This window comes from Pseudopodoces humilis, chromosome 33 (genome assembly GCF_049639895.1).
Source record: "Pseudopodoces humilis isolate 2021_Gansu_Grassland_sample_001 chromosome 33, ASM4963989v1, whole genome shotgun sequence".
Lineage (NCBI taxonomy): Eukaryota > Metazoa > Chordata > Aves > Passeriformes > Paridae > Pseudopodoces > Pseudopodoces humilis.
The window spans coordinates 720,729-748,023 of record NC_142232.1 but is presented as its reverse complement, the minus strand read 5'-3'; the positions used below and the strand labels follow the sequence as shown (position 1 = coordinate 748,023).

Below are 27,295 nucleotides of genomic sequence, written 5' to 3'. Positions count from 1 at the left end.
TTCCTCCTCCCACCATCTTCTACATCTTCCCCCATTCTTCTGTGACTTTCTTCTTCTCTTTCCTTATGACCATTGCAGCCTCATCTCTGTGGCTCACAAATGTGCCCAGGGGGGCTCCAGGGCTGAGGCACAGGCCCACATGCTTCTTTGAGATGCCCCAGCAGTGCTGCAGCAGGCTGATGGCTGTGCAGTTCCTTTGGCACAGGAACAGGCATTCTTGGGTTTAGTCAGAAGCATCAGTGTGTTGCTGTATTTTTATATATTGGTAAAGGTCTGTCTGCACAAACCAGCCTCTGGGATAAGTCACAATATTAAAGGCTAAAATCCTTGAAACTTGCCTGTAGAAAGTAAAACAATGTTCCTGTGTACAAGGATAAGAATGTAAACTTGTGTGTACTAGCCAATAGTAGCTTGCTCTGCCCGCAGACCCTGTAGAACCCTATAAAAGGTGTCCTAAAGATAGAAATAAACGGCATTCACAATTACTTCTGTGAAGACTGGTGAACAGCTCGGGGGTCTTTCAACATCAGTGGCCAAAAACCCAATTTCCTTTGGTTTAGTCCCATCTCAGAGCTCAGTTGTGGGGCAGGATGTGGGTGCTTGGGGCACTGCAGCGCGCATGAACGATGCATGGTCCCCAGAGGTGGTATATCTGGAAACATTTATTACAAATGTACAAATAACTTTTGTGCTGTTTTTCCTATTGGGTTAGAATAGTGTGAGCCTGGATAGCCAATAGTATAAATGTTCAGATGGCTGCTAAGGAATAATAGACATGATCAATTCCCTATTAGCAGTATCAGATTTATTTCCCGAGGACAAGCACTTGTATAACAATTTCTTCTGCAAACTACTCAGCTTCTGCTACCTGTTACATTTTAGAAACTCTGTTCCATCCATCCTGCCTTGACTGAGGAGCAGTCTTTGTTCTCTTATGACAAGTTCTCTTTGTTTTCTCTCTCCACAGGGCAGTCTTGGAGTTACTCTTGGATCTCTTCAACAACAGGGTTTGGCCCATTGTCAGGGTGTAAATAACCAGGGGTGGGACCACTGGTGCTGTGAAGTCGATTTATTGCTGGAATACATCAGAAAAGTTCTCAGTCTGAAGGCATGAGATTTTGGAGGAGTATAAGTGGGCCATAGCTCAAAGGTAGTCATGAGTTTCTTTGTTACACAGCAATATATCACATTTTGGCCCAATGGACAGCTGACATGGAGTTTATTATTACTTAATCACCTTTCACCTTTGCCAAGTTCTGCTGCACTGCGTCTGCTTTTCACCCAATAGACTGCTAGCTCACATACACACATGTGCTTCTTATGATAATATTTAGATTCATAGCTTACTCTATAAAATCACACAATTACAGTTGAAAACTCTCCACCATCTCACTCAATGCAGTTTCTTATTTGCTCATGGCAATTTCTTCCTTGCAGCTATAGGAACATAAGCTTATGAATTCTTGACTCAACATCTGTGAACCTTTAGCATTGCATGAACCCAAGCTCCTTCCAAGGCTGTAAATGAAACCCTTCAGTATCTGTGGAAGTTTCTGTCTTTCCATTTCCCACAGCCCACCAAAGGATTTGTGACACTTTGTGACAGAGGAGAAGCTCCCAGGCAATTTTGTGTTTGCTGTAGGGAAGGTTGGGTTGCTCTGCATCAATTCCCAGAGCACCGCAGAGCATTGGCTTTGTGATGTCAGGGCATGGATGCCACATTGTCGTGGTGACATCCCAAGGTTGCCTTGGTGCACGCAAGGCCTCAGTGTCAGAGCAGCTCTTGGGCTTGCTCAGTGCAGGAGCATCCTCCTGCTTGAGGCGTTTGTCAGTGGGCAGCTGCACACTGACAGGAGCCTTGTTTGTTCCTGAGTTGGAGCACAGTGTGCAAACTGGCACAGCAGTGCTACAATGATTGAGCAGCTCGCTGCTGCCGTTTGCACCCTTTATGGCATTGGATATTCCGGCTATTACCTGACCAACCTGGCACGTAAGTAGAGGTTTTCCCTGGCTGGAACCTGAGCTGGCTTTTGTAGGTCTCCCTGCTCTTTCTTAGTGACCGGGTTGCTATTGAAACAGAAAGACCATGAGGATGCCACTGGTTTGGTAAAGCTGCTGTCAACACCTTCAGCAAAACACGGGGTGTCTGTAGCCAGGGGGCTGCGGGCAGCATTTGCAGGGGTTCTGTTCCCTCCACGGGAGAGCCTGTGGCAGCAGAGTCTGTCATTTCCTCACTTTGCTGGCTCAATCTCTTGGGGTGACTTTACTTTTAAGATAGCTCTGAGAGCTCGGGAAGTTGAAACTGCTGGAGGCTGATGGGAGTTTTTTCTCCTGACTAATTCCTGGCCATGTGTGAGAATTGGCAGCGGTTTGAACTATTGAGAAGTGAGATCAACCTGTGAACACCACCTTAAGATGTGAGGCCGGGAATTTCTTGCTCTCTTTGGTTTCTGGCTTCTGACGAGGTAACAGGGCTCTGTCTCGGCCTCCTCCCCCCCTCCAGGCCGGACAAGGCTGCAGAGGGCGGGGTGGGGGGAGAAACGGAGCCGGCCGGCCTGACTTGGTTTGCAGTTTCTGCCACTGAACTGAAACCTGACACCATCAACATCTGCAGCTTTAGCAAGATTTTAACTCTTTTACCACCTGCATGAGACTTGCAGATTAATCCTTTTTTTCCAGAGAGAGAGAGAGGGAGTGATCAACCATCAACCCATCAAAGAGAGTGAAGAAAAAAATTAAATTTAGAGGGGGAAGAGAAATAAGGAGATGCTTTAATAAGCTGAAATATTTTTCTGTTAAAGCTATGGAGATGGACAGTAGTGTTCTGAAAAAAACTCCTTTAATTCATGACAGAGTATATTGGGAGGAATGGAGTGTTTCCAAGTGTGGATTTTGAGCAAATGATGAAGTAGTTGTGACACTGTGAGATGCTGGAACAGAGGGGGAGAAGTAATAGTTGAAGATTTGTGGCATTTAAGAAGCAAAAAGAAAACTTCTGTTTCCAGGGGGGCTCACAAAAACAGATAAAGAGAACTTTTGCCTTTGAATAACTCATTCATAAAAATGACATCCCTAGACTCATGACCCATAACACACCTCAGAGTGATGGGAAATGGGAGGAGACAACTGATGGCAGATTTCCGGGCAGCTGGCATCAGAGAAATGGAAAGCTATGAAGAAAAATCGTTTTCTTGTGAAAAACTCCATAGATAGCAGAAGAAGACTTCTGTTTCTCTACAAAGACTGATGAAAAGACTCTAGCAGGAATTTGGACTGTTTTAAACACCCAAGTTCCAAAGTTTTTTTGTCTCTATGTTGTCATGTAAACAAGGGAATGGTTGGGTAGGGGGGGAGAAAAGGGTTGTTCTGGAAGTTTTATTCTGGTTTCTTATTCTTGTAGTTTTTGTTAATAAACTTTCTTTATTCCATTTAAGTTTTAAGCCTGTTTTGCTCTTGTTCTAATCCATATCTCACAGCAAGAAATAAGTAAGTTTTCTAGTGATTTTTTAGTTGCTGCTTTAAACCACAACAGTCAAGCAGGACACCTTGGAAAATGTAGACTGGGAGATCTTCTCAGATGCTGTTCTAAATAGGCCACGGTTCTCTCCAGTTTTCTCAAAGAATTTGGTTCATTTTCCTTGCCCACTGCAGGTCATCTGAGCCGTGTGTTCAGAGGTGCCGATCCTGAGGTGAGTCAGAAAGGAACATTTGATGTTCCTGGTGTTTCAGAATTGTGCAGGGAACTGTGAGCTTGGCCTGTGGCAGTAGAGTGCAGAGGGCCAGCTGGGTGGGCTGAAAGAAGATCCATTTCCATGTTTACAACAGCAATAGCAAAGGCATTGTTGGCTATTTCCTAATTTTCCATTGCAGAGCTTTAAAAGAACTCAAAGCTCAGATTTGCAGAGAGAACGTTGCTTGCTGATAGTAGCCAGGGTGAACTCTCTAATTCAGAGCTATTTGCAGTATGGCTGAATTAACCCATTTTAATTTAGTTGGAGAGACTTAGAATCCCATTGCTATCAAAGCTGATGATTTGTGCTTGGTAGAGCTGGTTGTGGAAATAGAGCTGAAGAGAAATAAGGTTCTAAATGATAGGTAGCTGCCTGTCCCTAACTCCACCATCTGTCCACAGAGCCCAGAAGCAAGAGCAGACTCTCCTGGGGCTCCCTCTGCTCCTGGAGAAGAGGCCAAAGAGGAGCAAAATGAGCAAAAGGACCACGAGCCTGCAGCTGTGGTCACAGCCCAGCCTGACCATCCCCAGACAGTAAGTGCCAGTGCTGGGTGGTGCTGTCTTTAGTGCAAGGCAGAGCTGCAAGTTTCTGAGCAGCCAGCACTTGCTGTTGCTGGCTGAGGATGCTGAGTGCTGGAGTCCTGCCAGCACCCAGCCATTCCCCCATCCCGTGGCAGCTGGAAATTGGGCTTTGAGCCATCGTGCTGAGGCCCCAAAGCGCTGCTGCCTGCGGGTGAGCAGCTGGCTGCTTGGCTCAGGGAAGCTCTGTCTCTTGGCTTCTGCCAAGCCATGGCCAAGGGCTCACACGGCATTTCTGGGGCTCACAGGGCTTGGTTTGTTTGCTTTCCCTTTTTGGAAACCTCTGGATGACCTGGAGAAGTGTTCTGCAGTTTCCTTGAGTAATTCTTCACTTCTGCAGAGTCTTTTAGGCCACCTGTCTTTTGGCTTTTGATAAGCTGCAAGGAGATGATTGTGTTGTCCATGAAGCTGTGGCCGGCCATTCTTGTCCTGTGTGGCCAAAGAAACAAACTGCGTAGTTCTGAACCCTTCTTCTGAGGCAAAATCCACAAGTGGCAAGTTCCTGTTGATACGTTTTGTGGTGAAGTCTGCAGCTTTGGAAACTGCATTGGAGCCTAGTGTGGGGGCAAAGCTGCAAGTCCTTGAGTGCTGTCTTGTGTTGCTAAGAACCCCTTTAGAGATGGTTGTTTTTTCTCCTTAGAGCTGTTTTCCTCCTCCTGCCTCTTCTGTCCTGACACTCCCTGTTTAACCTATAAATTTCTGCCTGTCCTAGTGAGGTGGGACAATTCCATGGTTTAGGTGGTTTTTGGTGACTTTGGTCATACATGCATTACATGACACATGGCTTCCTTCATTGGCATCCCTAGGGCTGTGTCAATTAATTTGTTGCTGGGGCCTTTTGAGGATCTCTGTCACTGCCACTCAGAATTCTCAGCTGACAAAAGAGGGAGGAGAAACACCTTGGTCCTCTTCCATATCCTGAGGTGGCCATAGAGGCTCTCTGACCTGCAGCAGAGGATCAAATTGCACACATCCTTGTCTCCTGAATGAGCAGGATTTCTAACAAGAGTGTAGATGTCAGAAGGGCAGGAGTGGCAGTGCAGGCCTGAAAAGAACATGAACTCCAGCAGTGTCTCTCCCAAGGGGTGAGCTCACCCAGGAAGCCCCTGCAGAGCCAGGATGGAGCTGTGGGACAGGGCTGGCTGTCAGTCACTATGGAGAGACAAGCAGGACACAGCAGAAGGGGAGGGAGGCCCTGGAGAAATGCCCCACATTTCCTGTCAGCTGCCCAAGAGTCTGTTGGAGATTCAGTGCCAGATGGGCCCTGATTGCACTGCCAGGGTCACTTTGGAATCTGTGCTTCCCCACGGGCAGAGAACAAGGCAGGAGAGCAGCAGCACAGAGCTTTGGGAACGTGGGAGCCCATCAGTCTTTGAGTCTTGGCCCACAAATGTTGTATGAGAAGTTGAAGCCCATCTTCTCTTGCTTTCTCTGCAGGTCCTTCCAGAGAAAGAGCAGGAGCAGATTGTTTTCTCAGGGAGGCCGTGCCAGACTGAGGGAGAGCTGTTCCCAGCCCAAGAGCAGGAAGAGCAGCTGGGGCAGCAGGTGGAAGAGCCACTGGAGAATGGCCAGGTAAGCCTGACTCAGCAGGGGACAGAGTGAAGGGCAGGAAGAGGGGCATAAAACGCAGCTCTTGGGACTGAGCAGGCCACGAGTGCCAGAGGCCCTGAAAGCAAAGAGCCTCTGCAGAGATCAGCAGCGGGACAGGAGGTTACAGTGGAAGCAGAGGTGGGTAGGGAAGCAGAAAGAAGTGACTGAATGAGTGTGATTTTGAGGCTGAAACTGAGGAAGAAGCTGAGCCTGATGGCAGCTCCCAGGCACTTGCTCTCCATTTGTGTGTACAGAACATCAAGGCAGAGCCCCAAGCAGAGCTGCCCGAAGCTCAGAGGGCCATCATGGCAGTGAAGAGGAGGCACGAGGAAGACAGGAGAAGCATCCAAGAGGAGATGGATCTCCACTGGCAGAGAGGAAATCAACAAAACCAGGTGAGTGAAAGAGTGGCAGACACTCCACTCATGGAAGTTCCTCTCTCTGGTTCCTCACAGGCCTCCGATGAGGAGCTGCTGGCAGAGCTGCAGGAAACCGAGGCTAGGATCAGAGCAAGGGAGAAGAGGCTGGAGGAAGAAAGGAAAATCATTGAAGAGAAATTTGATCTCCTCCTTCAGAAGCAAGAGGCTCTAGAAAATCGAGTGAGTGAAAGAGCGATAGGCACAGCAGTCACTGCAGTCTGGTGCTTTCTGCCCTTCTTGCCTTTCCTCTGCAGAGCAGCAGGGGGGTGGGCTGATGCCTCTCAGTGCCATCCTGCTGTAGTGTCTATCCCAGCTGCTTGGAAGGACATTTCCTGCTGGGCTCAATCTCAGCTGCTGCCCTGGACAGTGGCACCAGTCATTTGCCCCTTTTGCCAGCACTCATCTCAAGGGATTCCTGCTGGCCTGCTCCTGCTCTCCTTGTTTCTTCAGGGCTTTTTGCAAGTGAACACAGTCCCCCAGATAGATTTGGAATACAAGCTGCAAGCTGTCTGTATCCCTTGGTGAATCTGCTGCTGTCCTGCTCTTTCCCTTTGCTCACAGTCAATGAGCCTTGGCAGACAGGGACAAGCTGTGCTCTCTGACTGCTTTGTTCTGTTTGACTTGAGGTGGACGTGTTGATATCTCACCTGGCAGCCTGCGAAGGCTTCCAGCAAATGCCTGCTGATGAAGAGCCCCAAGGTCGGCGGGAGGCACAGGTACTGTCCCAAGCACAAGTGCTGCAGGCTGAGCACCTTCTGAAGATGGTGCAGGAAAAGAGGACTGAGGGGGAGGAGCTCCAACATTAGAACAAGGAGCTGCAAATGTGTCTGCAGCCCTTGGAGGGGGAAAGGGATCCTTGGGAGGAAGTGGAATGGTCGTTGTTGCAGTCATCCTTCAGAAAATCCAGGAAAATGGAATATGAAACTGGCCATGAACTTGATTAAAACCAACCTTGGGTTTTGACCATTTGGTTTCAGAAGCGGGCATCCAAAAAAATCCAGTTGATGAGCTTTGCATGTGGCTAACAGCAACTTCCTAAGGGCTTGCATTTGAAAAGGGAACTCGGGGTAATCTCTGCCAGCCAGCTTTCTGACACAAACTCCTTTCTTCTCTCAGCTCTCCACAGGCTCTTCCATTGAATCTGCTGCAGCAGCAGCAGCAGCAGCAGCATCTAAAGGAGCCTTTGTTCCCCAAGCTGAGCAGTGGAGCCCGGGCAGTTTGTCCATTTCCAGCAGTGACACATCTGCTGCTCAGCTCCAGGAGAGCCAGGGAGACTTCCTGGAGCAACTGAGTACGTCTGGTGTATTTCTTGTCTGAGGGACAGTGTATTGTGTGCACGTGCCAGCAGAGCTGTAGCAAATGATCCTCCTCCCTTTGGTGTCCCAGAGACATTTAGGACTCCCCACAGGAACTGCTGTGCTCTGAGGCAGCGAGAGAGCGCTCTGGGTGTTCCTGCTGCCTCTGAGGGCAGCTTGGACTGGCTCGGCTTTGCCTGGGATTCCCTTGCCACTAAAGGCAGAAGCAGGAATTGTTCTTGGATCAGCAGAAGGCTGTGGCCTAGCAAATGATCTATGCAAGTCCTGTGTGCTAGTGGCCAAACTGAACAGAATATTTGATTCCTAAATTCTCCTTAGACTCCAGACTCCCCACCAGTCATCAGAACCAAAAGACTTCAGAGAAATTGATTGGTTTTGGGGTTTTGTCTTTTTGTTGTGGTTCCGTTTTTAGTTTTCAGTTTTTATCCTTTTTTGGTTTTGCATTTGGGGTTTTTAGTAGAGTTTGTTTTTTCATTATCCTGAAAGAGCTGTTCTGCCCCATGTGTCTTACTGCTGTCATTTTTATGACTGTTTTTATTGCCTCTACTACATCTACAAGGTTTTTATGAGAATGCTGTATTTTTGTCAGTGAGGACTCCTTTGCAAGAACATCAGGTGACAGCAGAAACAGAGAGCAAGAGATGTTTTCATTGGGCCCACAATGAAGAAACAGATACTTGTATAACAATCTGTAATTAATATCCTAGTTTTATTCTTATAAAGATGTGTCCAAGAGACACATGGACGTGGTGTGATCAGATAAAACAGCACTGCAGGCATTTCTCAGGAGCGAGCCTGCAGCCCCTGTGCTGTGTATTCCTCAGATCCATGGCACTTTTTCATACCTGATTCCCAGCCATTCCCATGACTCTTAGAATCCTACCTATTGGCCCAAGCCCTGCTCAGATCAGTCTCTGGGAAAACACATCAAGCCCTCTGTGATTCTGCAGCACAACCCATTTAATCTGCTTCTTGCCCATAACAGCTGCCAGTGCTGTGCTCTCAGAAAAGACCTGGTGGGGCTGAGAAAAGATCCCAGCTGATTTGGTGTCTACCTTCACCTGCTGGGACAAAAAAGGGCCTTGATCTGCACCTGGGTGTGTCTGATCTCCAAGGCAATGCTGTTGTGTCCTGAACGGGGGCCACAGCTTGTCAGGGGCTCAGGCTGGCTGTGTCTTCTTGCCATTGCTTGTCAGTGCTCATGCTTGGCCTTTGCCAGCCTTGTGCTGTGCCCTGCTGTGCTCTCTGCGCTTCATTTCCTTCCAAGGACTGGACAAAATCAGTCTCTCTGCTGCCCATTTGTACTGCACAACTGCCTGTCTTGTTGCTGCTGTGCTTGCTGCCCAGCTGAGCACAGAGGGTTCAGAGCCCCAGACAGCGGGGCTGCCTTTGGCATCTCCTGCAAGTTAGGATCTCTGCCTGAAAGTGAGCATCTTGCATTTTGTTTCCCTCAGGGAGAATGGTGAACAAGGAAAATCCCGTCACAAAATACATTGAACTGGAAAGTCTTGGCAGCGGGTGAGTCCAACCACAGTTACTTCTACACAGCCATGGGCCAGGTGTTTCCCTGGTGGAATATCCATCAAGTGGGAAGTCAGACAAGTTGTCCACATGTTTAGACAGCGGGCTTAGTCTGCCCCATCTCTCAGTACTGGCCAGAATTTGTCAAGTGTGCTCAGAAGGCATTGTCAAAGACATCTCCATGCTGCCAAGGTCTTGCCTGCAGCAAGGAACAGAACCTGGTAAATCTGCTTGTCTCTCAAGTGTGGGACAGCTCGGAGTTCATTTCCTTCACATTTTTGGATGTCTCCAAATCATCTGGCCACACTAATGAAAGGAGAAGAATCCTGCTTGCCTGAAAGCACAACCTACCCCCAATGAGAGCTGTCAGATAACAGTTCTCAGGAACATTTCTTTCCAAGAGTTTGCTAAAGGAAATACTCCGTGCTCAGGATTAGAATTGCACAGTTTAGAAGCTGATACCCGAGATGAAGGAATAAGCTGCCTTTTGGAGCTGAGGCAGTAAAGCCCAACGCTTCAGGAACAGGCCCAGTGCCCATGCACTTGAGGGGAAAATGCATCATCTGCCTTCTGGCAGACCCCTCCTGCAACCTGCAGCTTTTAGGCATTTACAGCAGAGCTCTCCTGTCTGGACTGGCTTTCAGTGCAAGATCTAAATGGCTTCTCCTTTCTTTGCTGCTGTTTTGTTTCTAGGGGTTTTGGAGAGGTTTCCAGAGCACTTGACACTGCCACAGGAGGAGAGGTAAATGTCAACAGCCCCTGCAGCCTCTGCTGCTCTCCAGGCCTTTCCCCACTGCTGACAGCTGTGGCTGGAGCTTTGAGTAGAGCTGTGCTGAAAAGGCACAAGAAGCACAGACTGGAGCCAGCCTGCAAATTGCACTTGGAACAGGCTTTGTCCTCCTCAGCTGCCCGTAGGAAGACAAGGAGGGCAGCGGTTCCTTTCAGAGAAGGACGCGCCCACACGCTCTCAATTGCTAAAACAAAGGTGGTGTCTTAGAGCCTCTCACTGCTTTTTGGGGCTACAGCTTCAGAGTCCTGAATTCTCATTTCTGGCTGCCAGCAAATACATCTGAATGCTCCTGGTAGTTCCTCAGCCACGTGCAGTGCTGCACTTGGGAGCCACATGTAGGAAGAGACCTGCAAGATGTTCCTAAAAGCCCTGAGCCCTGCCCATAGCCCAGGATGTATCCACAGAGAACCAAGGCACCCATTCCTTCTTTTGAATCCAAGCAGAGCAGCAGAGAGTGTGGTCAGAGCTTTGTGGGTGATCGTTGATACACCTTTGTTACCAAGTGGACAAGGCAAATCGCCAGTGGCCACGTGTCCTGTAACTGGCCCCCAAGGGAGCAGAGAAATGGGCTGTTGGAATGTCACTTCCTAATTACTCCAATGATGAGGTCTAATCACAAGGCACTTTGGCACAGCTTGGCTGTGCCATTCCACAATCACTTGCTCCATGTGTGTTGTGGTCTCATGCTACCAATTTTCTCAAATTACTCCTTTTCAATGTCCTTTGAGGTGGCCATAAAGAAAATAAGTGTGCAAGGAGTGAGGAGGAAGATACTAACCATGAATGAAATCAGGATCATGGAGAGTAATAGGAGTCCCAGGGTCGTGAATTACTTAGCCAGGTGAGTGGTCACGGTCCTATCCCTTGAATGTTTGTTTACATACTACAAGCATGAGAGCTTAAAAACCCACTTTGGTCACTGGCAGAAAATAGAGCTGTTAATTATTATTTCTCTACTTATCTCCAATGGATGGGAAGAGACTGCATTTTGTCTGCATGAATCCACCCTGGCCAATGCAGACTGAAAATTGTTCAAAAACCTGCATCAGCCCTATCTTAAGAATTCAATACCTTCTAAGTTCATTGCCTCCACAGTTCTTTGGGATTGAGTTTTTCAAGTTTCTTAAATGCTGATGAACCATCCAAGAGAGGATTGCCCTTGCATTGTTGCCCCTCTTTTCCATTGCTGTGCACACCAGGAAGACTAGGTGCTTATTTCCAGAAATGCCATGCGTGACAGGTTTTTTATCTGGGCTCTTCCTAACCTGCCTTTCTCCTTGAGACAGCACAGACTGCAAACACTGCACAGCCTAGAGGCAATGTCTATTCCTTTTCTTCTGCCCTTGTCTCACAGGGACCCAGAAACAAGACTCAAGCAAAAAACCAACCTAGCCGTGCATGTTCACCTGCATGGCCTTGTTTCCTTTTTTCAGCTACCTTGTGCATGAGGAACTCTGGCTGGTGATGGAGTACATGGACGGAGGCACTCTGAGAGATCTCATCGACGAGACTCAAATGTCTGAAGAAGAGATTGCAGCTGTCAGTCGGGAGGTCAGGGATCCCATCTGTGCTTCCAAGGCCTTGAGCTGCATTGTCTGGGAAACAGGGGCTCAGAACGGGAGGGATTTCATGGGCCAAGCTTGGTTTCTGTGTTGCTGCTAGGCTATGGGCAAGCAAGAGCATCTCAAGTGAACTGTCTGCCAGTGCCCCTACACTCACTGGACTCACTTCCTGTCCTCTTATCCCCTGCTCTTGTATTCTAGCTCTGTCTCTTGCATTGGCATTTGCAGTTCTCCACCTTGCCCAGCTAAACTTTTGCCTGTCTGCACTACATTCCTTGTCTCTAAAGCAAAGGTGTGCTGGCAGGATTTGAAACAAACAGGAAAGAAAAAAAGAGAGACTAATTTCTTTTAGTCCTCAGCTGAAAAGGATAGTAGTGCAGCCCAAATGCTGTTTGCTTCTGAGCACATGCACTGCAGCTGCAGTCACCCTGGCTGGTTTGCAGGGGACAGTCTACAGCAGCAGTTGCTGGTGCTCTTTCAAAAGCTGACATGCCTTTCCTGAGAAAGGTGCTGCTCTGCTACTGTTGGAGCAGCAGGCTCTTGCTCTCAATGGCGCTGTGTTCTGCCATTCCTCCCCATTCCCCTGCAAAGGGAACCTTCCACAGCTGTTTCCTTTCTTGTGGGATGAACTCACATCACTCCTTTTTGCCCCCCTGGTTCTGTTTTCTCTCTCAGTGCCTGCAAGGACTGGATTTTCTTCACTCCAACCACGTGATCCATCGAGATGTGAAGAGCAACAACATCCTGCTCAGAACCGACGGCTCTGTCAAGCTGGGTCAGTGTATTCTTGCTCAGCTTCAGCCTTCCAGGAATGGGGGGTGTGGGGCTGCTTTCAGTGACTGCCAGCTCCCCAAAAATGCTGCTGCTGGCAGTGCAGGGGTCCCCCCTGCTGTGGGCTGAAGGCACAGTTGCAGGGTGCACACAGCTATGACAAGGAACCACAAGCAGCCAAGAGTGCTATTGCTCTGTGTGTGTCTGTGTGTGTTCCTTCCAGAGGGAGGGAGCTACAATCTAAACCTTCAGGGGAACAAAAGGCACTGCTGGAGGAAGTGTAAAAAATGGGGGGATGTTTGAAGTAGCCAATTCATATTGCCTTGGCTAAAGCCCCAAGGAAACAGAGCAGGGAGTGTTGTCCAGGAAATTCAACTGCACATTCTCAAACTTCTACTGGGGAATTCTTTGCCTTGGTTTCCTAATTGACAGTATCAAAATTAAAACAGTATTTTGCTTTCTCCTCAGCTGATTTTGGCCTTTCTGCTCAGCTCACCCCTGAGCACAATCAGCGGTGCTCGGTGATCGGGACTCCTTGGTGGATGGCACCTGAAGTGGTGAAGCGTCGACCATATGGCCCCAAAGTGGACGTGTGGTCTTTTGGAATTGTGGCAATTGAAATGGCCGAACAAAAAACTCCTTATGACAGTTTCACTGCTCGATCGGTAAGGAGCAAATACTCTCTGATCCCGCTGTCTTTCTCACCTGTCCCGTGTTCTCTGCTCACTGCACAAAATCCCATGGCCATCTGCTGGAAGTGCTTCCACCAAGGCCCCTTCTACAAATGGCCCTGCAGCACATCAGCATCTGCTGTAGCTTTGGTTGCAGCAGTGGGGGAACTCAAGCCTTCCCTCGCCCAAACCATCTCCATTCTCAGGCAGCATTTTGCTTTGCCTTAGAAGTTGTTCCAGCTCTTTTGGCTGTGTAGATGGCCCGAAGAATAGGAAACAGCATCTCAGAGCTGGTGTTATCTTTCCAGAGATGAAGCAAAGAAACTCAAACCAAAGCAAGCTGGAGCCTGGTGATGGGGAGAGCCTGCCAAAACCTCCTCTTTGTTTCCTGGCACTTTCTGGGATGGGCACAGCGTTAATGCATTGACTTGAGAATCCAACGAGCACAGGGTTACCACAGGGATGACACTTCTGATTTCACCATGAATATTTTCCTTTTGCCACTTAAGGGAACCTGAAATTTTCAGAGTGCTGAGAGACAGAGCTGCAGGTGGCTCCTGTGTGCCCAAACAGGCATTTTCAACCCAATACATTTGTGGAGGCATCTGAATGTGTCTGTGTTGGAAATGAGATTCCAAATGTTTGTTTCCTTCCCTGAGGAACACCTGCTGCATTTCCTTTCTTTTCTTCCAATTACCATCATTTTCAAGAACAGGACAAAAAGCCTGATGAGTTTTGTTTTATGGCAGCTGTGCTTAAGGGACCAACAAGCACTGCAGAGATGCTTTTCATATAAGAATCCTTGGAAATAGTAGAGTTAGTTAGAATAGCAAAATCCCTCTTCCAAAAAGGCTGCCAAGCTGCTGGGAATCCTCCGAGAAGGAAACATGTATTTGCTGATGTAGTTGCCACTAACTAGATCAGGCAATGAAATCAGCTGCCAAGGCAAGATCTGCTGGATGTTGGCAAAGCTGTGGCTTTGGGGCTTGGGTTTTTTCATGATACAGGAAAGTCGTCATCCAAATGCTACAGGAAAGTCATCTCTGCCTCTCTGCCAGGGCAAAAAGTGCCACTGCAGAGTGGAGCTGAAACAATGGGCTCTGGGAGAGCAGTTCCAGATGGGAAAGAAGCAGGTGGAGCCTTGTGTTTCCTTTTTCTCCAGGCTAAATTCCACATAGCCACAGAAGGGACCCCACAGCTGCGGCAGCCCGAGCAATTCTCGCCTTTGCTGCGTGACTTCCTGAGCTGCTGCCTGCAGAAAGGCGAGGCGCAGCGCTGGTCTGCCAAGGAGCTGCTGCAGGTAAAATGCCAAAAGGGCTGCAGGTGAAACAGTGTCCGAGGGATGGGCTCCTCCTCCACTGAAATCCAAGGCATCAGATGAGCCCCCATCCTCCTCACTTCCAACCTTGGTGCTGTTCAGCTGACAATGGGGAGCAATCCTAGACTGGGCTGGGCTGGCAGGGAGTGCTGGGTTTTAGCGCTGGCTAAAATCACCAGGGCACTTACTCATTTCTTGCTGGGAGCTATGGATTAGGAGAAGGGCAAAACAGGCTTCAAACTTCAAAGGAATAACAAATTTTATTATCAGGCCCACAAGAATAAGAAAGGTCTCATCTGTGCAGTGAAAGGGTTCAATCTCACCCAGGTCATGGCAGTCACGGTGTTGGATTTCAGGCTGTGCTGGGCCCCTCTCTCTGCCCGGGAGCCGCTGGGAGGGGAGGCTCGGCCTGGAGCCGTCGCTGCACGCCGGGGAGAGGGTTTAGTGTGGGCAAGATGTCAGCAGCCGTGGCCTGGCCCAGCCTGGGGCCGGGGTCCCGCAGCCTCCATCCCCCGCCCGGGAGCCGCTGGGGTCTGGCCCGGCCTCCCCCAGGAGCACAGGCCGTGGGCGAGCAGGGCCGGCCTCACCAGAGCTCCGTTACCTTCGGGCTCCGGAAGCAAAGAGGGCCAGTTCCCGGGCTGGTGGTTTTCAAAATGTGCATCATCACAGAGGCACATCTCATTTCTAAATGGTGCAAAATGTTGTCAGTTCTCAGAACTAGCCAGCCATTGGCCTGTCTCAGGCACAGAGGAAGCTCCCAGCAGCTTCTCTCAAAGAAATCACTTCCGTGCGGGGTTTCTTACTTCTTTCCCTAAATGTCAATTCATCTCAAACTAACACACAGGGACATGGAAAGGTCATCTAGTCTGTGTCCTGCAATGAGCAGGGACATCTTTCAAGAGATCAGGATACTCACACCTCAGATATTTCCAGGGGTGGGCCACCTACCAGCTCTTGGGGCAACCTGTGCCACTCTTGCCCCATGCTCCTGACCTACTCTGACTCAATCCCCATTTCATTTAAAAAGTATTCCCCTGCCTTTGAAGCTCTTAGCTTGGAAAATCATGCTTTCTTGTTGTTTTCTTTTCCTTTCTGCAGCATCAATTTATAACATCGGCCATGCCTGGGTCCAGCCTGGCACCACTCATTGTTGCAGTGAAGAAGTGGAAGGAGGAGACATGAATGTGCCAATCAATTTCAAACTGTTTTTTCCATGCCCAATTTAGAGTAGGACTGTAGAGTAGGATTGTAGAGTAGGATTGTAGAGTAGGACTGTAGTGTAGGATTGTAGTGCAGGATTGTAGAGTAGGATTATAAATAAAGTTACTAATACCTCAACTCCTTTGGAACATTTCTCTCCTTCTGACCCTGTGAGAAAGCTCAACATTTCCTCCTGAATTGTCAGTGTTCTCTTAGAGGTGGAAAGTGACATTGATGGCTTCTTTGGTATGGTTTCAAAGTGGGGAAGGCTCCTCTTCATTCATCCTCTCCAGACCACACTGCCTTTGGAATATGGCCAACTGGCCAAGTTTTGCCCAGCTCTGGCATTTCTATTTGAGGCAGAAACAGCAATGGCATTTGCAGGAAAAACCAAAGGAGGAGCGGTGCAACGCAAACATCCTGTGCAGATGCAGGCTGTGCAGATGTGACTCGAGAACATTTGGGTTCCTGCCACTTGGATTTGTATCCCTAAGTGCAATCTCTTTGGCTGGAGTTGAGTCTGGCTGAAGAGAGAAAGCAGAAAGAGCAGTGAGGGTGCTGTGCAAGGTCTCCTGTGGTGCAGAGCTGTCAGCGACTGTGAGGTGAGAGCGGGCCCGGCCTTGGCCAGGCTGGAGCCCCAGCAGAGCCCTGGCAGAGCCCGGAGAAGCCTGAGCCTCGGCAGAGGCAGGCTGGAAGGAGGCCCTTGGAGCTGCAAGAGGCAGCAGCCTGGCCCTGGCTGCCTCTTGCTGGCACCAGGCAAATCCTGCGCTCTCAGAGCCAAGCTGGCAGCTGGCTGCTCCTGAGGGGAAGCGGCGCCGTGCTGGGCACAGCACACACTGGTGCCATGGGCTGTCTGGAGTCTGCACAGGAGGAGAGAAAGGCAAAGAGCAGCCCAGGGCTGCTGCCCTGCCTGACCATTCCTGCTCTTCTGCCGCCTGCCCTGGAACTGCTGGCAATGGTCAGCAGTGTGTGCAGCACTCTGGGCACAGGGGGAGGGAGCCGGGCTGCTCCGCAGGCTCCAGCACAGGGCAGTGTCCTTCAGGCACGGCATTTCTGCCAGGGGAACCGAGGCCAGCGTGAGGCACTGACAGCAAGTCAGGGCACATCTGCACCAGCCAGTGCCTCACACAGCTCTGGGACCAAGCGCCTGCAATCCTGGAGCTCTGCACTCAGCCACAGCAAAGGTGTGAAATGCAGAGGGTTTTGCAGAAATATTCAGGGGCACCAGGCCAGCCTGCTTGGTGCTCTCTGGGGCACAGCAAGCACTGTGCAATGCAGCTCGGAGCTGCTGGCAGAGAGGGACTATGGGCATGTGCCTGAGGCTTGTTCTTGAGTAGTGATTTGGAAGGGAGCAGAAGGGTCTCAGTGGGCAATTTGTGTTTTCTTCATTAATTGCTGAATGAAAGGCACAATGTGGGCCTCACACAGCAAGAGCACTTGTAGAATTTATTGACTATAAGTTTGTGTTGAATTCCCAGAAAAGGAAGGAGAGGTGTTGAAGTGTAACAAATAGGGCTTTTGAATTCAGTTAGCTTCTGAGCCTTCATCCAAAATGACCAGCAGAAGGCTGACAACTACCTCATGCAGGGCCCTGCTACAAGGGCTTCCATAATCATGGAATTAGAAAATATGAAGCTTAGGAAAGTAAAATGTGCCCATTAACTTAAAAAAGTTTAAAAGCTTGTCCTGTGCAAAGAATGGACAAGGGAGTTTGTGGTGGAGCTTTTCCCCTCACTCCTGGCATTGAATAAACAAATCCCTGCTCTGCAGGCCCTACACTATGGAGTACTGTTTTCTTGACTACGTTTTGCGCATCATAATCACACTATGCTTTTCATTTTCTTCTTAGAACCTTCTAAGCATAAAGTGAGTAAGACAGTGAGTTGTGTACTGACAAGGCCAAAGAAACATTTCCAAATGCCATCCTGGGAAAGGAAAGGACGCGAAACAGCGCTGGGGAAGAGCGTCCCTCGCACAGCCCTCAGAGCTGCCACCGTGCACAAGATGGCGGCCGGGGCTGAGGCTGTGCCACCGTGCACAAGATGGCGGCCGGGGCTGAGGCTGTGCCACCGTGCACAAGATGCCGGCCGGGGCTGAGGCTGTGCCACCGTGCACAAGATGCCGGCCGGGGCTGAGGCTGTGCCACCGTGCACAAGATGCCGGCCGGGGCTGAGGCTGTGCCTCTCAGAGCGCTCTGCAGCCTCTGCCAGCCCAGCCCCAGCCCCGGAGCAGCGCAGGGCGGGCAGAGCCCCCTTCCAGCCGTCTGCTTCAATGGACATTGACAGACACCCGGGCCACGGACACAGGCTGACACCTTTGCTCTGTGCACACAAACACGTACCAGACACTTGGGAACCTCGGCTGGCAGCATTTTCAGGTGAAAATACAAAGAAACTCCAGGCTTTGAATGTTTTCAAATAGAATATTTCATTTGCCAATAAAAGGACCAAAAGCAGAAAGGGCCATCCCAGCCTGTTTCTTCCATGCAGGAATAGTGTCACAGTGACTGTGAGCTGATGAAGACGGAGATGGGATTTAATCCAAAGCAGATTGTGCAGTGGGTGCTCACCTGTGATATGTATCCCTCACAGTACCTATTTATTTGGAACACTAGGAAGATTATGAGCCTGGGCAAGTTATTAACCCTTTCAGTACAGACATGAGACCTACAAACCTTGTTCATCTCTCCAGGGACAGAAAAGGACAGAGTAACAACACACCAAAAAACAACATAAAAACATCAAAGTCAGTAAAAAAAAGAGTTAAACCTTAGATAGAAAAGAAATGAAAAAATGGCAATTCAAACTAAAATAGTAATTTAGTAAGGCCATAGAAATAAACAATGATATACTAAAATATCTCCTTTAATTCATGAAAAAGTATAAAATAGAGTATTCAAACTGTAAATCTAAACAAAAGCATCCATTAAAGAAACCAAACAAATGCTAAAGTAACTGTAATCCCATAAAAAGTTTGAACAGAAAAACAAATAAAAACAATAAAATGCCCTTTGCCTCCAGGGAGAGAAAAAAGAAAACTTCTGTTCCCAAAGATGATCACAAAAACAGATGAAGAAAACCTTTGCCTTCAAACAGCTCATCCTTAAAATAACACCCCATGAATTCATAACCCATAGACACACCTCTAGGAGGGCTGTAAAAATGAGAAAAATGTCACAATAGCAAAATTACTTCCCAGGCGGCTGCTATTTGTAAAAATAAAAAACCACAAAAAATCCGTTCCTTGTAAGAAAGTCTCCATGACATAACAGGAAAAAAATTACAAAAACTAATACAAAACTATCGTGTAATTAATACTGTGTAAATCACAAGTTTTATTTCTACATTGTCAGTTAAAACAAAAAAAAAGTTAGTCAGAGGGAGGAAAGGTGTTCTGAAAGTTTTGTTCTAGTTTCTTATTCTTGTAGTCCCGTTAATAAAGTTTTTTTTATTCCTTCTAATTTTTAAGCCTATTTTGCCCTTCTCCTAATCCATATCTCACAGTGAGAAATGAGTAAGTGCCCTGGAGATTTCAGCCAGCGCTAAACCCACCACATTATTTAGTGCATTAGCCAAAAAACTCAAATTAGCGAATCTAAGGCACTGCACCAGGCTGAAGCTGAGGATCCCCAGCCAAGCTGAGAGGGAGGAGAACACAGCATTTGTGGGATCCTTTCCAGTCTGACTTGCTTTAGCTGGAGCCTGGGGGAGGAGAGAGCAGGAGAAGGGTTGGCTGAGTCCTCTCCCCTCTGCCTTGCCCTTCTCTGCTGGATCCTCAGTTCATCCCACACCCACCCCAAGACTCCATCCCCATCCTACTGGTGCTGACGGGATTAAAGGAGATAAAGAGGAGATAAAACAGATAGAGAGGAGAGAAAAAAAGAAGTTTAAATGCAGCTTGAATATGAAAGAAATGCATATGTTAGTGACTGCTGAGAGTTCCAAGGGAGCTGAAGGGTTTGGGAAGGGACAGGAGCCCGTGAAGGGCTCAGGAGCTGCTGCTGCCGGGAGGGAGGAAATGCACCAATGGCTCCCAGCAGAGTCTGTGCTTTGAGGCTCTTTCCCAAACAGCTGCAGGAGGGAAAGCAGCTGAGTTTGGAGGAAGAGTTTTCTGCTGAGGTTTCCTGTTTGGAGCTGTCACAAGCTTGAGCTGCTCAAGGGAAACGCGGCTCTGCTTCCAGCAGGGCCCAACTGCACGGGAGCACAACTTGGTTCCCTGGCCCTGAGCCAACGGGCAGCAGCAGCTTCTGTTCCCTCCTGGCTCTTGTGTCATTTCCAGCAGCACAAGACACACCAAGAAAAGCTCCTCCAGAACATGCCATGAGAAACACAACCTGATTTCATTGCATGAAGGAGCTCTGACAGTCCCACGGCTCAGGTTTGTTTGTCAGTGAACAGAGCAGGGAAAAGCACAGACACATTCCTTGCACAGGGAATTCACAGGAGGAAAGTGCAGCGCTGGAGGATGTGCTTGGATACAACGTTCCCACGGCAGTTTTGGGGATAAAATCGTCAGGAGAGAGAAAAGAAAAAGTCCTACCAAGGGTGGGCTGGGGAGGGCTGGTGCTTCCCGGGAGGCTCCTGAAGCTCAAGAGGACAAAGCCCAGACCTTGTCCAAGCTGCGAGCTGGGTCTGAGCCAGAAACCAGGGGGTGGCAGAGACATTGCTGCTGAAGGGCTTCAGATTGCCAAAGCTAAAGTGTCCAGTATCAAGGAACAACTTGAGGTTATAGAAGTCCCAGTGCTCACGTTCCATCCCCTCATTTCAAGCTGAAAGTAGAGCTCCACTTGTGACTCTGCTTTTTAATAATGAATGTCAAACTTCAACAAAATTCCCTTAGAAAGACCTTACAAGAATTCACACTGTGAGAGCTTACTCGAGGCAGCCCCAACTCCTGCCCTGCTTCAGTCCCTGTCAAGCCCACTGTGCTTTCCAGCTGCTTTGCTCCAGCTCCCCCCAAATCACCAGGAATTCCACTGAACTGAAACAAATCCAAGTCCTCGTGGGTCGGGACAAGGGCAGGGAGAGGTCACTCAGGGATCACCATCAGGGGTGCAACAGCCAGACACGGGGAAATGAACTGAACTTAGGATTGAGCAAATCAGACCAGGAGAATGAGGATTAAAATCAATCTTGAGAAACACCTCCTCCCGCTCCTGAACTTTTCTGTCCGGGCCGCTGCTCGCGGGGCACAGAGAGGGGCCCGGCCGTGTCCCTCCAAACCTCCCTGGGAATCAGCCCAGAGCCCTCAGCCTTCCTTGTGCCCATCCCCGGGGCCCCTTGTCCCTCCCAATGGCTCCCGTGGCTCTCCCAGTCCATCCCAGCCTCTCCCAGTCCATCCCAGTCGCTCTGTCGGTTCATCTCGCCCCTCCGTGGATCTGCCGCCCCTCAGCCAATCAGAGCGCGCCTCTCTGATGACTCATAAGTTGCCGGGCAGATCCACAGAGCCGAGAGCCCCGCGCTGGACTCGGCCTTCCAGTGCCGTGCACTTCATTCCCAGTCCCTCCCAGTGCCACCACAGTCCCGCCCTGAGGCCCCAGAGTCGCTCCCACTCCCTTTAGCCATATTCCAGTCTATTCCTAGCTCATTCCCACTTCCACTCCCAGACCTCTACCCCCTCATCCAGTGTCCCAGTATCCACTCTCATCTCTTCCAGTGCCACCCGAGTCCCTCCCGGTCCATTCCCAGTCCCTCTCAATGCCACCCCACTCGTCTCCCATCTCTCCCAGTTCCCCCCATCGTGTCCATCTCGCTGGTGCCCTCGAGCTCCCAGCCCGGCCCCGGCCGCCTGCTCTGCTCCCTGATGGATTTCTCCCCTGCCCACATCCAGCTGAGCTGCTCCCAGGGCCAGCAGCAGCTCTCGGGCCACGTGCTGGCCACTGCCGTGCTCCCCAGCGGGGACTGGAGCCAGCAGCTCCTGGTGCTGCTGGAAACCGCCCCCGGCAATGCGGGCTCAGCTCCAGCTGCCAGGTGGAGCACGTCAGCCTGGAGCACCCCCTGAGCCGGCACTGGGGCACGGCCCGGCCCCCACAGCGCCGGGGGCAGCGGGGGAGGCACTGGGGGGCCCAGAGGGGGATTGGGGTGTGCTGGGAGGAGCTGGGGGGGAGTTTCAGATAGACTGGTTTAAACTGGGAGAGGGATTGAGGTGCTTAGGGTGGCTGGGAAGGGGATTAAAGGATGTTGGGGAGGGTGGGATGAGGTTCTGGGGGTCCTGGTGGACACTGGGAGGGAGTTTGGGGGTGCTGGGTGTCACTGGGAGGGATTTGAGTGAGCCTGGAGGAGCTGGAAGGAGACTGGGGATTGGAAAGCAGGGATTGGGATGAGGTTGGTTGTGCTGGGAAGAGACTGGGAGGAGTCTTGATGAGTCCTGGTGGGGCTGGGAAGGGACTGGGAGAGGGTTTGGGGGTCCCGGGGCAGTGTAGAGAAATTGGGAGGGGGCTGTGGGATCCTGAGAGGAACAGGAGGGGCTCTGGTGGGTCCTGGGGAGGCTGGGAAGAGACTGGCAGTGATTTACCAAAATAGTGATATTGATCCAGTATCAACATCAATCTGTTAATGGACAAAAAACCTCTCCAACAGTTTAAAGTTACAAAGTGAATGTTTAATCACAGCACTGGGTGAGTGCAGGAGTCACCCCTTAATACGCACTGCAAGTTGACAAAAGGTTCCAGTGTCTATTTATTTACAAAAGCCTTGAATATCCAAAATATGAACACATATTCATAATGCTAACACTTCCCATTCATTCCCCAGTCTGGATTAAAATGCACGGCAATGAGTTTAAAATGTCATAACACCTGCGTGGTTGGCTCCCTAATTTGAAGAGGAGGTCGTTTTGGTGAGGAGAGGTCATCAAAAGATGAAGGAAAACTGCTCTTCCTTACTCTGACCTTTCTACCTTTACAATGGTTGACAGTACAAATGACATTTGGTACAACTCCAGTTTCCTCCCTTGTGACTTTTAAATGGGTTTCCAGATGTGAGGTCTGTGATCTTCCTGAACCCCTTTATCAGATTCTTTTCTCATTATAAGCACATCTAAACAAACATAAAATGACAAGTAATTTTTTACCTAAGTCAGAGATTCATTATCTCAAATGCTGCTACTCACTTCATCATTAACTAATTCCAGCAAGGCCAATCTCAGCTAAGAACTCTTAATTTTTCTAAAATTCTTCATTTTTTAAAATTAATGACTCCAAAGGAGGTTTCAGAGGGTCCTGGATGGGCTGGGAGAGACTGGGAGGGTACTTGGAGGGGCTTGGGGTGTCTGTGAGAGGTTTTGGGGGTCCTGACCACTGCAGACCCACAGGGATTCCGTCAAATGCGGCCCACAGCAAGAGGCTGATGGAGATTGGAGTCTTCATGTTGGGCTTCGTCTTCCTGGCGCTGGGGCTCGGCTTCTGCCTGTGCAGGAAGGTGAGGGGGGGTCCCGGGGGTCATGTCCTCCCACTCCCAGAGCGTGTGTGCTCCTCCCAGGGACCCCCACTCTGTTGTCACCCCCTTTTCTCTGCCCACACAGCTCCTGAGGCAGTGGCAAAAGGTTCTCTAGGATTAAAAGTCAACAAATGCACTCCCCGCAAGGAGTTCCCATTGTTGGTTCGTGTCCCAATGGAAGTTCCTGTCCCAGTGATCATCCAAGTGCCCACAGGGAACCAGGAAGATGTGGAGCCTCCCAGCCAGGTGTCTTCCCAACACGGATCACCAGGACCACGGATCACCAGGGCTCTGCCAATGGGGGTCACTGGGGATCATCCAACGCCGATCCTCCCATGGGGGATGGAGCTGGAGCAGCGCACGAAGCTCTTCCCGCACTCGGGGTACTCGCAGGGCTTCCCTTACTGGTGCCTCCGCTGGTGTTGGGTCAAGTTAGAGCTCTGTGAGAAGCTCTTCCCACACTGGGGACACTCGTAGGGCCTCTCCCCAGTGTGGATGCGCTGGTGCCTGATGAGGGTGGAGTTGTGCTTAAAGCCCTTCCCGCAGTCGGGGCAGCGGAAGGGCCTCTCGTCTGTGTGAATCCGCTCATGTTGGAGGACACTGGAGCTAGTCTGAAACCTCTTCCCACACTCGGGACACTCGTAGGGCCTCTCCCCAGTGTGGATGAGCGCTGGGTGTTTCTCAGGCGGAGCTCCACCCCAAAGCTCTTCCCACATTCCAAGCAGGGTGTAGGGCCGTTCCCCGTGTGGATCCACCTGGTGTTTTCCTCAGGTGGATGGTGAAGCTCTTCCCACATTCCCCACACTCAAGGGCTTTTCCCCAGAGTGGATCCTCTGGTGATCCTCAGGCCGGAGCGCTTTAAGCTCTTCCCACATTCCCCACACTCGTAGGGCTTTTCCCCATGGTTGGGTCACCCATGGGTGCCGGGATCATGCTCAGAGCTTGCCGGCTGAAACCCTTTCCCACAGTTCCAAGAGCATTTGTGGGACTTCTTCCTGGGGACTCTCTCCCCCAGCTGTGAGCTCTGGCTGGATCTCTGGGGCCGTGTTCCCTTGGCACTAGGGGGGGGATCTTTCCTCCTTGGCAGAGCTCCCTGGGCTGGTTTTGCAGCCCCTCCTCCGGCAGGGCAGATCTCCCCAGGGCTTTCCTCCTTCTCCCCATCTGACAAACGGTTGGGAAAAAAAAAAAATTCCTTGATTGGGGAAAAAGAAGACAAGAAGGACAGTGCACCTTTGGGGCTGGGGGTTCCCACAGTCCTTAGCCCAAGTTCATCTCAGGAAGTCATTCAGGCAACTTGTGGTCTGTAAGAATCTCTAAAACACCAAGATTTAGCAGCCCCGAACCATCCTACATGAACATCAAAACAGGATCAAAAACATACCGCAAACACAAAGTCGGCACAAACATCCTCCAACAACATCAAAACACAGATCAAAACCGACCCAAACACCAAACTCAAAGGCAAACCCCCTCAAGAATAAAAAGAGGGCTTGTTCAGCCCCTTCCAAAACAAAAAAACCAAAGCAACCAACAATTTAGCCCCAATAAACTCAGAAACACCAAGATTCAGACCTGTGAAAAATCATGGATCCCCCTCCTCCAGTCACCTGCTGACCTGTGGCAAGTGAAACTACGGGGGGGGACTGCACACACACAGGGAGAGGGAGGAACCTTGTGCTAGCTCTTTTCGTCCTTCTTCCTGCTCTTCCTCCTCCTCCTGTTGTCCCTACCTCTCCTCCACACGTCCTCTTCCTCCTACTATTTATTCTCTCCTGCACAATCCAACCTTGTCCTCCCACGTGGCAATCCTTTGAACATTTCCGTCTTCAAACCCCTGCTTCTGTTCTCCTTCCCCTGTCTCCCCTGCTGCCCCCAGGCCCTGCACCCACTGCCCGCCGGCACCTCTTCCCCCCTCAGCTCCCACAAGCATCCCACGCGCAGGGGCAACAGGATGGAGGAGCTGGGCCAGCTCGGCCTGGGGCAGCGCTGGGACTCAGATCCGGCCGCTTCGTCCGGCCGCAACTGTCGCTCCCCACTGCAGACCGCTCCCGCCACCTCACAGCGCGGGGGGGCCCGGCCTTGGGCGCTACCCCCCTCTCCCACCCTCCCCAAATTCCCCTCAAAGGGGGGCGCCAAGGCCCGGGTGGGGAGGGGCGCGCAGCTTGGGCTCCAGCCTGGGCCAACGCCCATGGCAGCCTGCGGCTCTGCCTGGACATGCTGATGAGTCATCAGCGCCACCGCGCGCCTCTCTGATTGGCTCAGCCACTGCCTGAGCCCTTGCTCGCCTGCACCAAGGGGGGACAACCCTGCTCCAGGGGGGATGGCCCCAAAGAACGGGGGAACCCCAGCAAAGGGGAAGAACAACAAAGAGCTTCTTCACAAAACTGATCCCCGTCAAACCTCATTGCACATAGGGGCCAGGGACGTGGACATAAGGAAGTGACAGGAAGGAGCCATCAGCTGCCACACAAAATGTTATTAATTGAATGACACAGACTGCTGGCTCAGCCCAAGGTCCTGCTAAAATTCATCAACTTCCAGAAGAAAAACAAAGACTAACACAGCCATCAATATCGTTAGCTATACAAAAAAACAGCTGGGGTGCATATTAAGGGTGGTATGTAGGAACGTGCATTAGGTGCATTCTGTAACTCTCCAGGGAACTTTCAGTCAATGGGGAAAGAGAGAGGAGATGTGACCAAAGAAAATTAGGAATGAACAAGGAGGCGTGCATCATCCAGCAATTGGAGAGAATCTCATTAGAAATGTCCCATGGCCTCACCCTTTCATATGAATGGGAAATTACTTTTACAGGGACACCTCTGTCTCCTTGTGGGACAGAAACCTCTGGATTTCAATTTTTTCCACACACCTTTCGTGGCTCCTCCGCAAATTCCTATCCACGTCCCCTGGCCGCGGGCAGTGAGTGCAGCTGAAGGTGCCTCACCCAGTTTTTTGGGGCGGATCGGCTCCCTCGCAGGCGGCGGGGCACCGGGGATTGATTGGTACCCGAGAGTGAGCAGGAGACAGACGAGTGACGGATCAGGGGGCGGCCTGTCAAGAGTCGGCAGGAGAAAGCACTGAAAATCTCAGCAGTGACTCAAGTGGCATCTTCGGGAGTAAACATGAGCATGGCCCCCAGGAGGTGACAAAAGGGGAAAAGCCAGAATGGGGACCCAGCAAAAGGGATGGAGTGAATCCCAAAATATCTCTCAAGGGTTTCCCTTGAGAGCAATTTGGAGGTAGTTTGCACATTCTCTCCCCAGACGCTAACAAGGGAGCGATGGACACCCAGGTGGACAACAAGGGGAAAACAGAAAAGGAATTAGACAACAGGGTAATGGATGGTGTTTGGTGTGCAGGAAGGGATTGGGCTGAAGGGGATAGGGTGTCAGGTAGTGTGCTTTAAGGCAATAAGCAGCAAGAAGCAATCCATGGGGTAAAGAAAAAGTGATGATGCAAGAGAGGAAGAGAAAAATACCCACTGAGAGATTGGGGTACATGTTATTCCAAAGGGTCCCTATCCCCAGAATTTGCCCAGCTGACTCAGATCCTTTGTATCCCAGTTTTCCAGACAGGGGAAAAGAAAGGAGGTTCAAGTGATTTCAGGGGGTTTTCACTGAGCTGGGAGCGGCGAGGAGCGGAGCGCCGAGACTGCGGCACCTGGAGCACGGGCTGGGGGCCTGTGGGGAGCTGTGGGGCCGGGGCCGGGGCTGTGGGCAGCCGGGGCTCAAGGCGAGCCGGCGCTGCGCCTGAGCCCAGCACCCCCCGGGCAGGGCCGGCAGTTGGGCCCCCCGGGCCGCCCGGAGGCTGCGGACGGCCCCGGCCCCTGCTGCCCGGTCCCGCCGTGGAGCGCCGGCCCTGCCAGCCGGGGGCCCGCCTTGGGACACTGCGGCAGGACAAGGGACCTGCTTCTGGGATACGGGCTGGGAGGGGAGCCTCAGCACAGCGAGCACGAGGAAAGGAACAGCTCAGAAATGGGGGTTGACCGGGAGGGTTGAGATCAAATATCTGGAGAGCCTAGGCTGTGAATGAACCCAAAGTTTTGGGGAGACCCAGGGGAAAATTTGGGAAAATTAGATATGGAGCCTCTCCAAATTTTCCCTGAAGCAACCAGGACAAAAGGGTCAAAAACAAACCCCCGTTCCAAGGGAGGGAAGGAAGGGCTCACAGCCTGTCTGTGAGTCCTGCTCAAGGCACGGCTTTTGGGGGCCAGGGATTGGGTCCCTAAATGCTCCTATCCTGCCCAAACAAAAAACCCATTGAAACCCACAGAATGCTGCAGGACCCAAGAAGAAGAAATGAGATGATGAAACCCAGGCACGCCCCAGGGTCAGATCCTTTCACCATCCTCAAACCCGGTGCCCTCCCCCACCCCGCGCCCTTCCAGAA

General features: G+C 50.7%; 1 protein-coding gene and 1 pseudogene across 1 annotated transcript; both read left to right on the top strand.

Moving 5' to 3' along the window:
* Positions 1 to 27,295, top strand: part of LOC148182306 (uncharacterized) — a 702,689-nt pseudogene that overhangs the window by 53,867 nt on the left and 621,527 nt on the right.
* LOC148182319 (serine/threonine-protein kinase PAK 3-like) lies at positions 1,519 to 16,867 on the top strand. The gene is made up of 15 exons (XM_088068915.1): positions 1,519 to 1,990; positions 3,652 to 3,689; positions 4,133 to 4,264; positions 5,747 to 5,881; positions 6,154 to 6,498; positions 6,945 to 7,116; positions 7,400 to 7,609; positions 9,089 to 9,152; positions 9,849 to 9,897; positions 10,674 to 10,786; positions 11,379 to 11,496; positions 12,183 to 12,282; positions 12,747 to 12,943; positions 14,112 to 14,249; positions 15,366 to 16,867. Exons 1-15 carry the CDS (start codon positions 1,912 to 1,914, stop codon positions 15,447 to 15,449), a joined length of 1,974 nt encoding a protein of 657 aa, XP_087925041.1. The 5' UTR covers positions 1,519 to 1,911; the 3' UTR covers positions 15,450 to 16,867.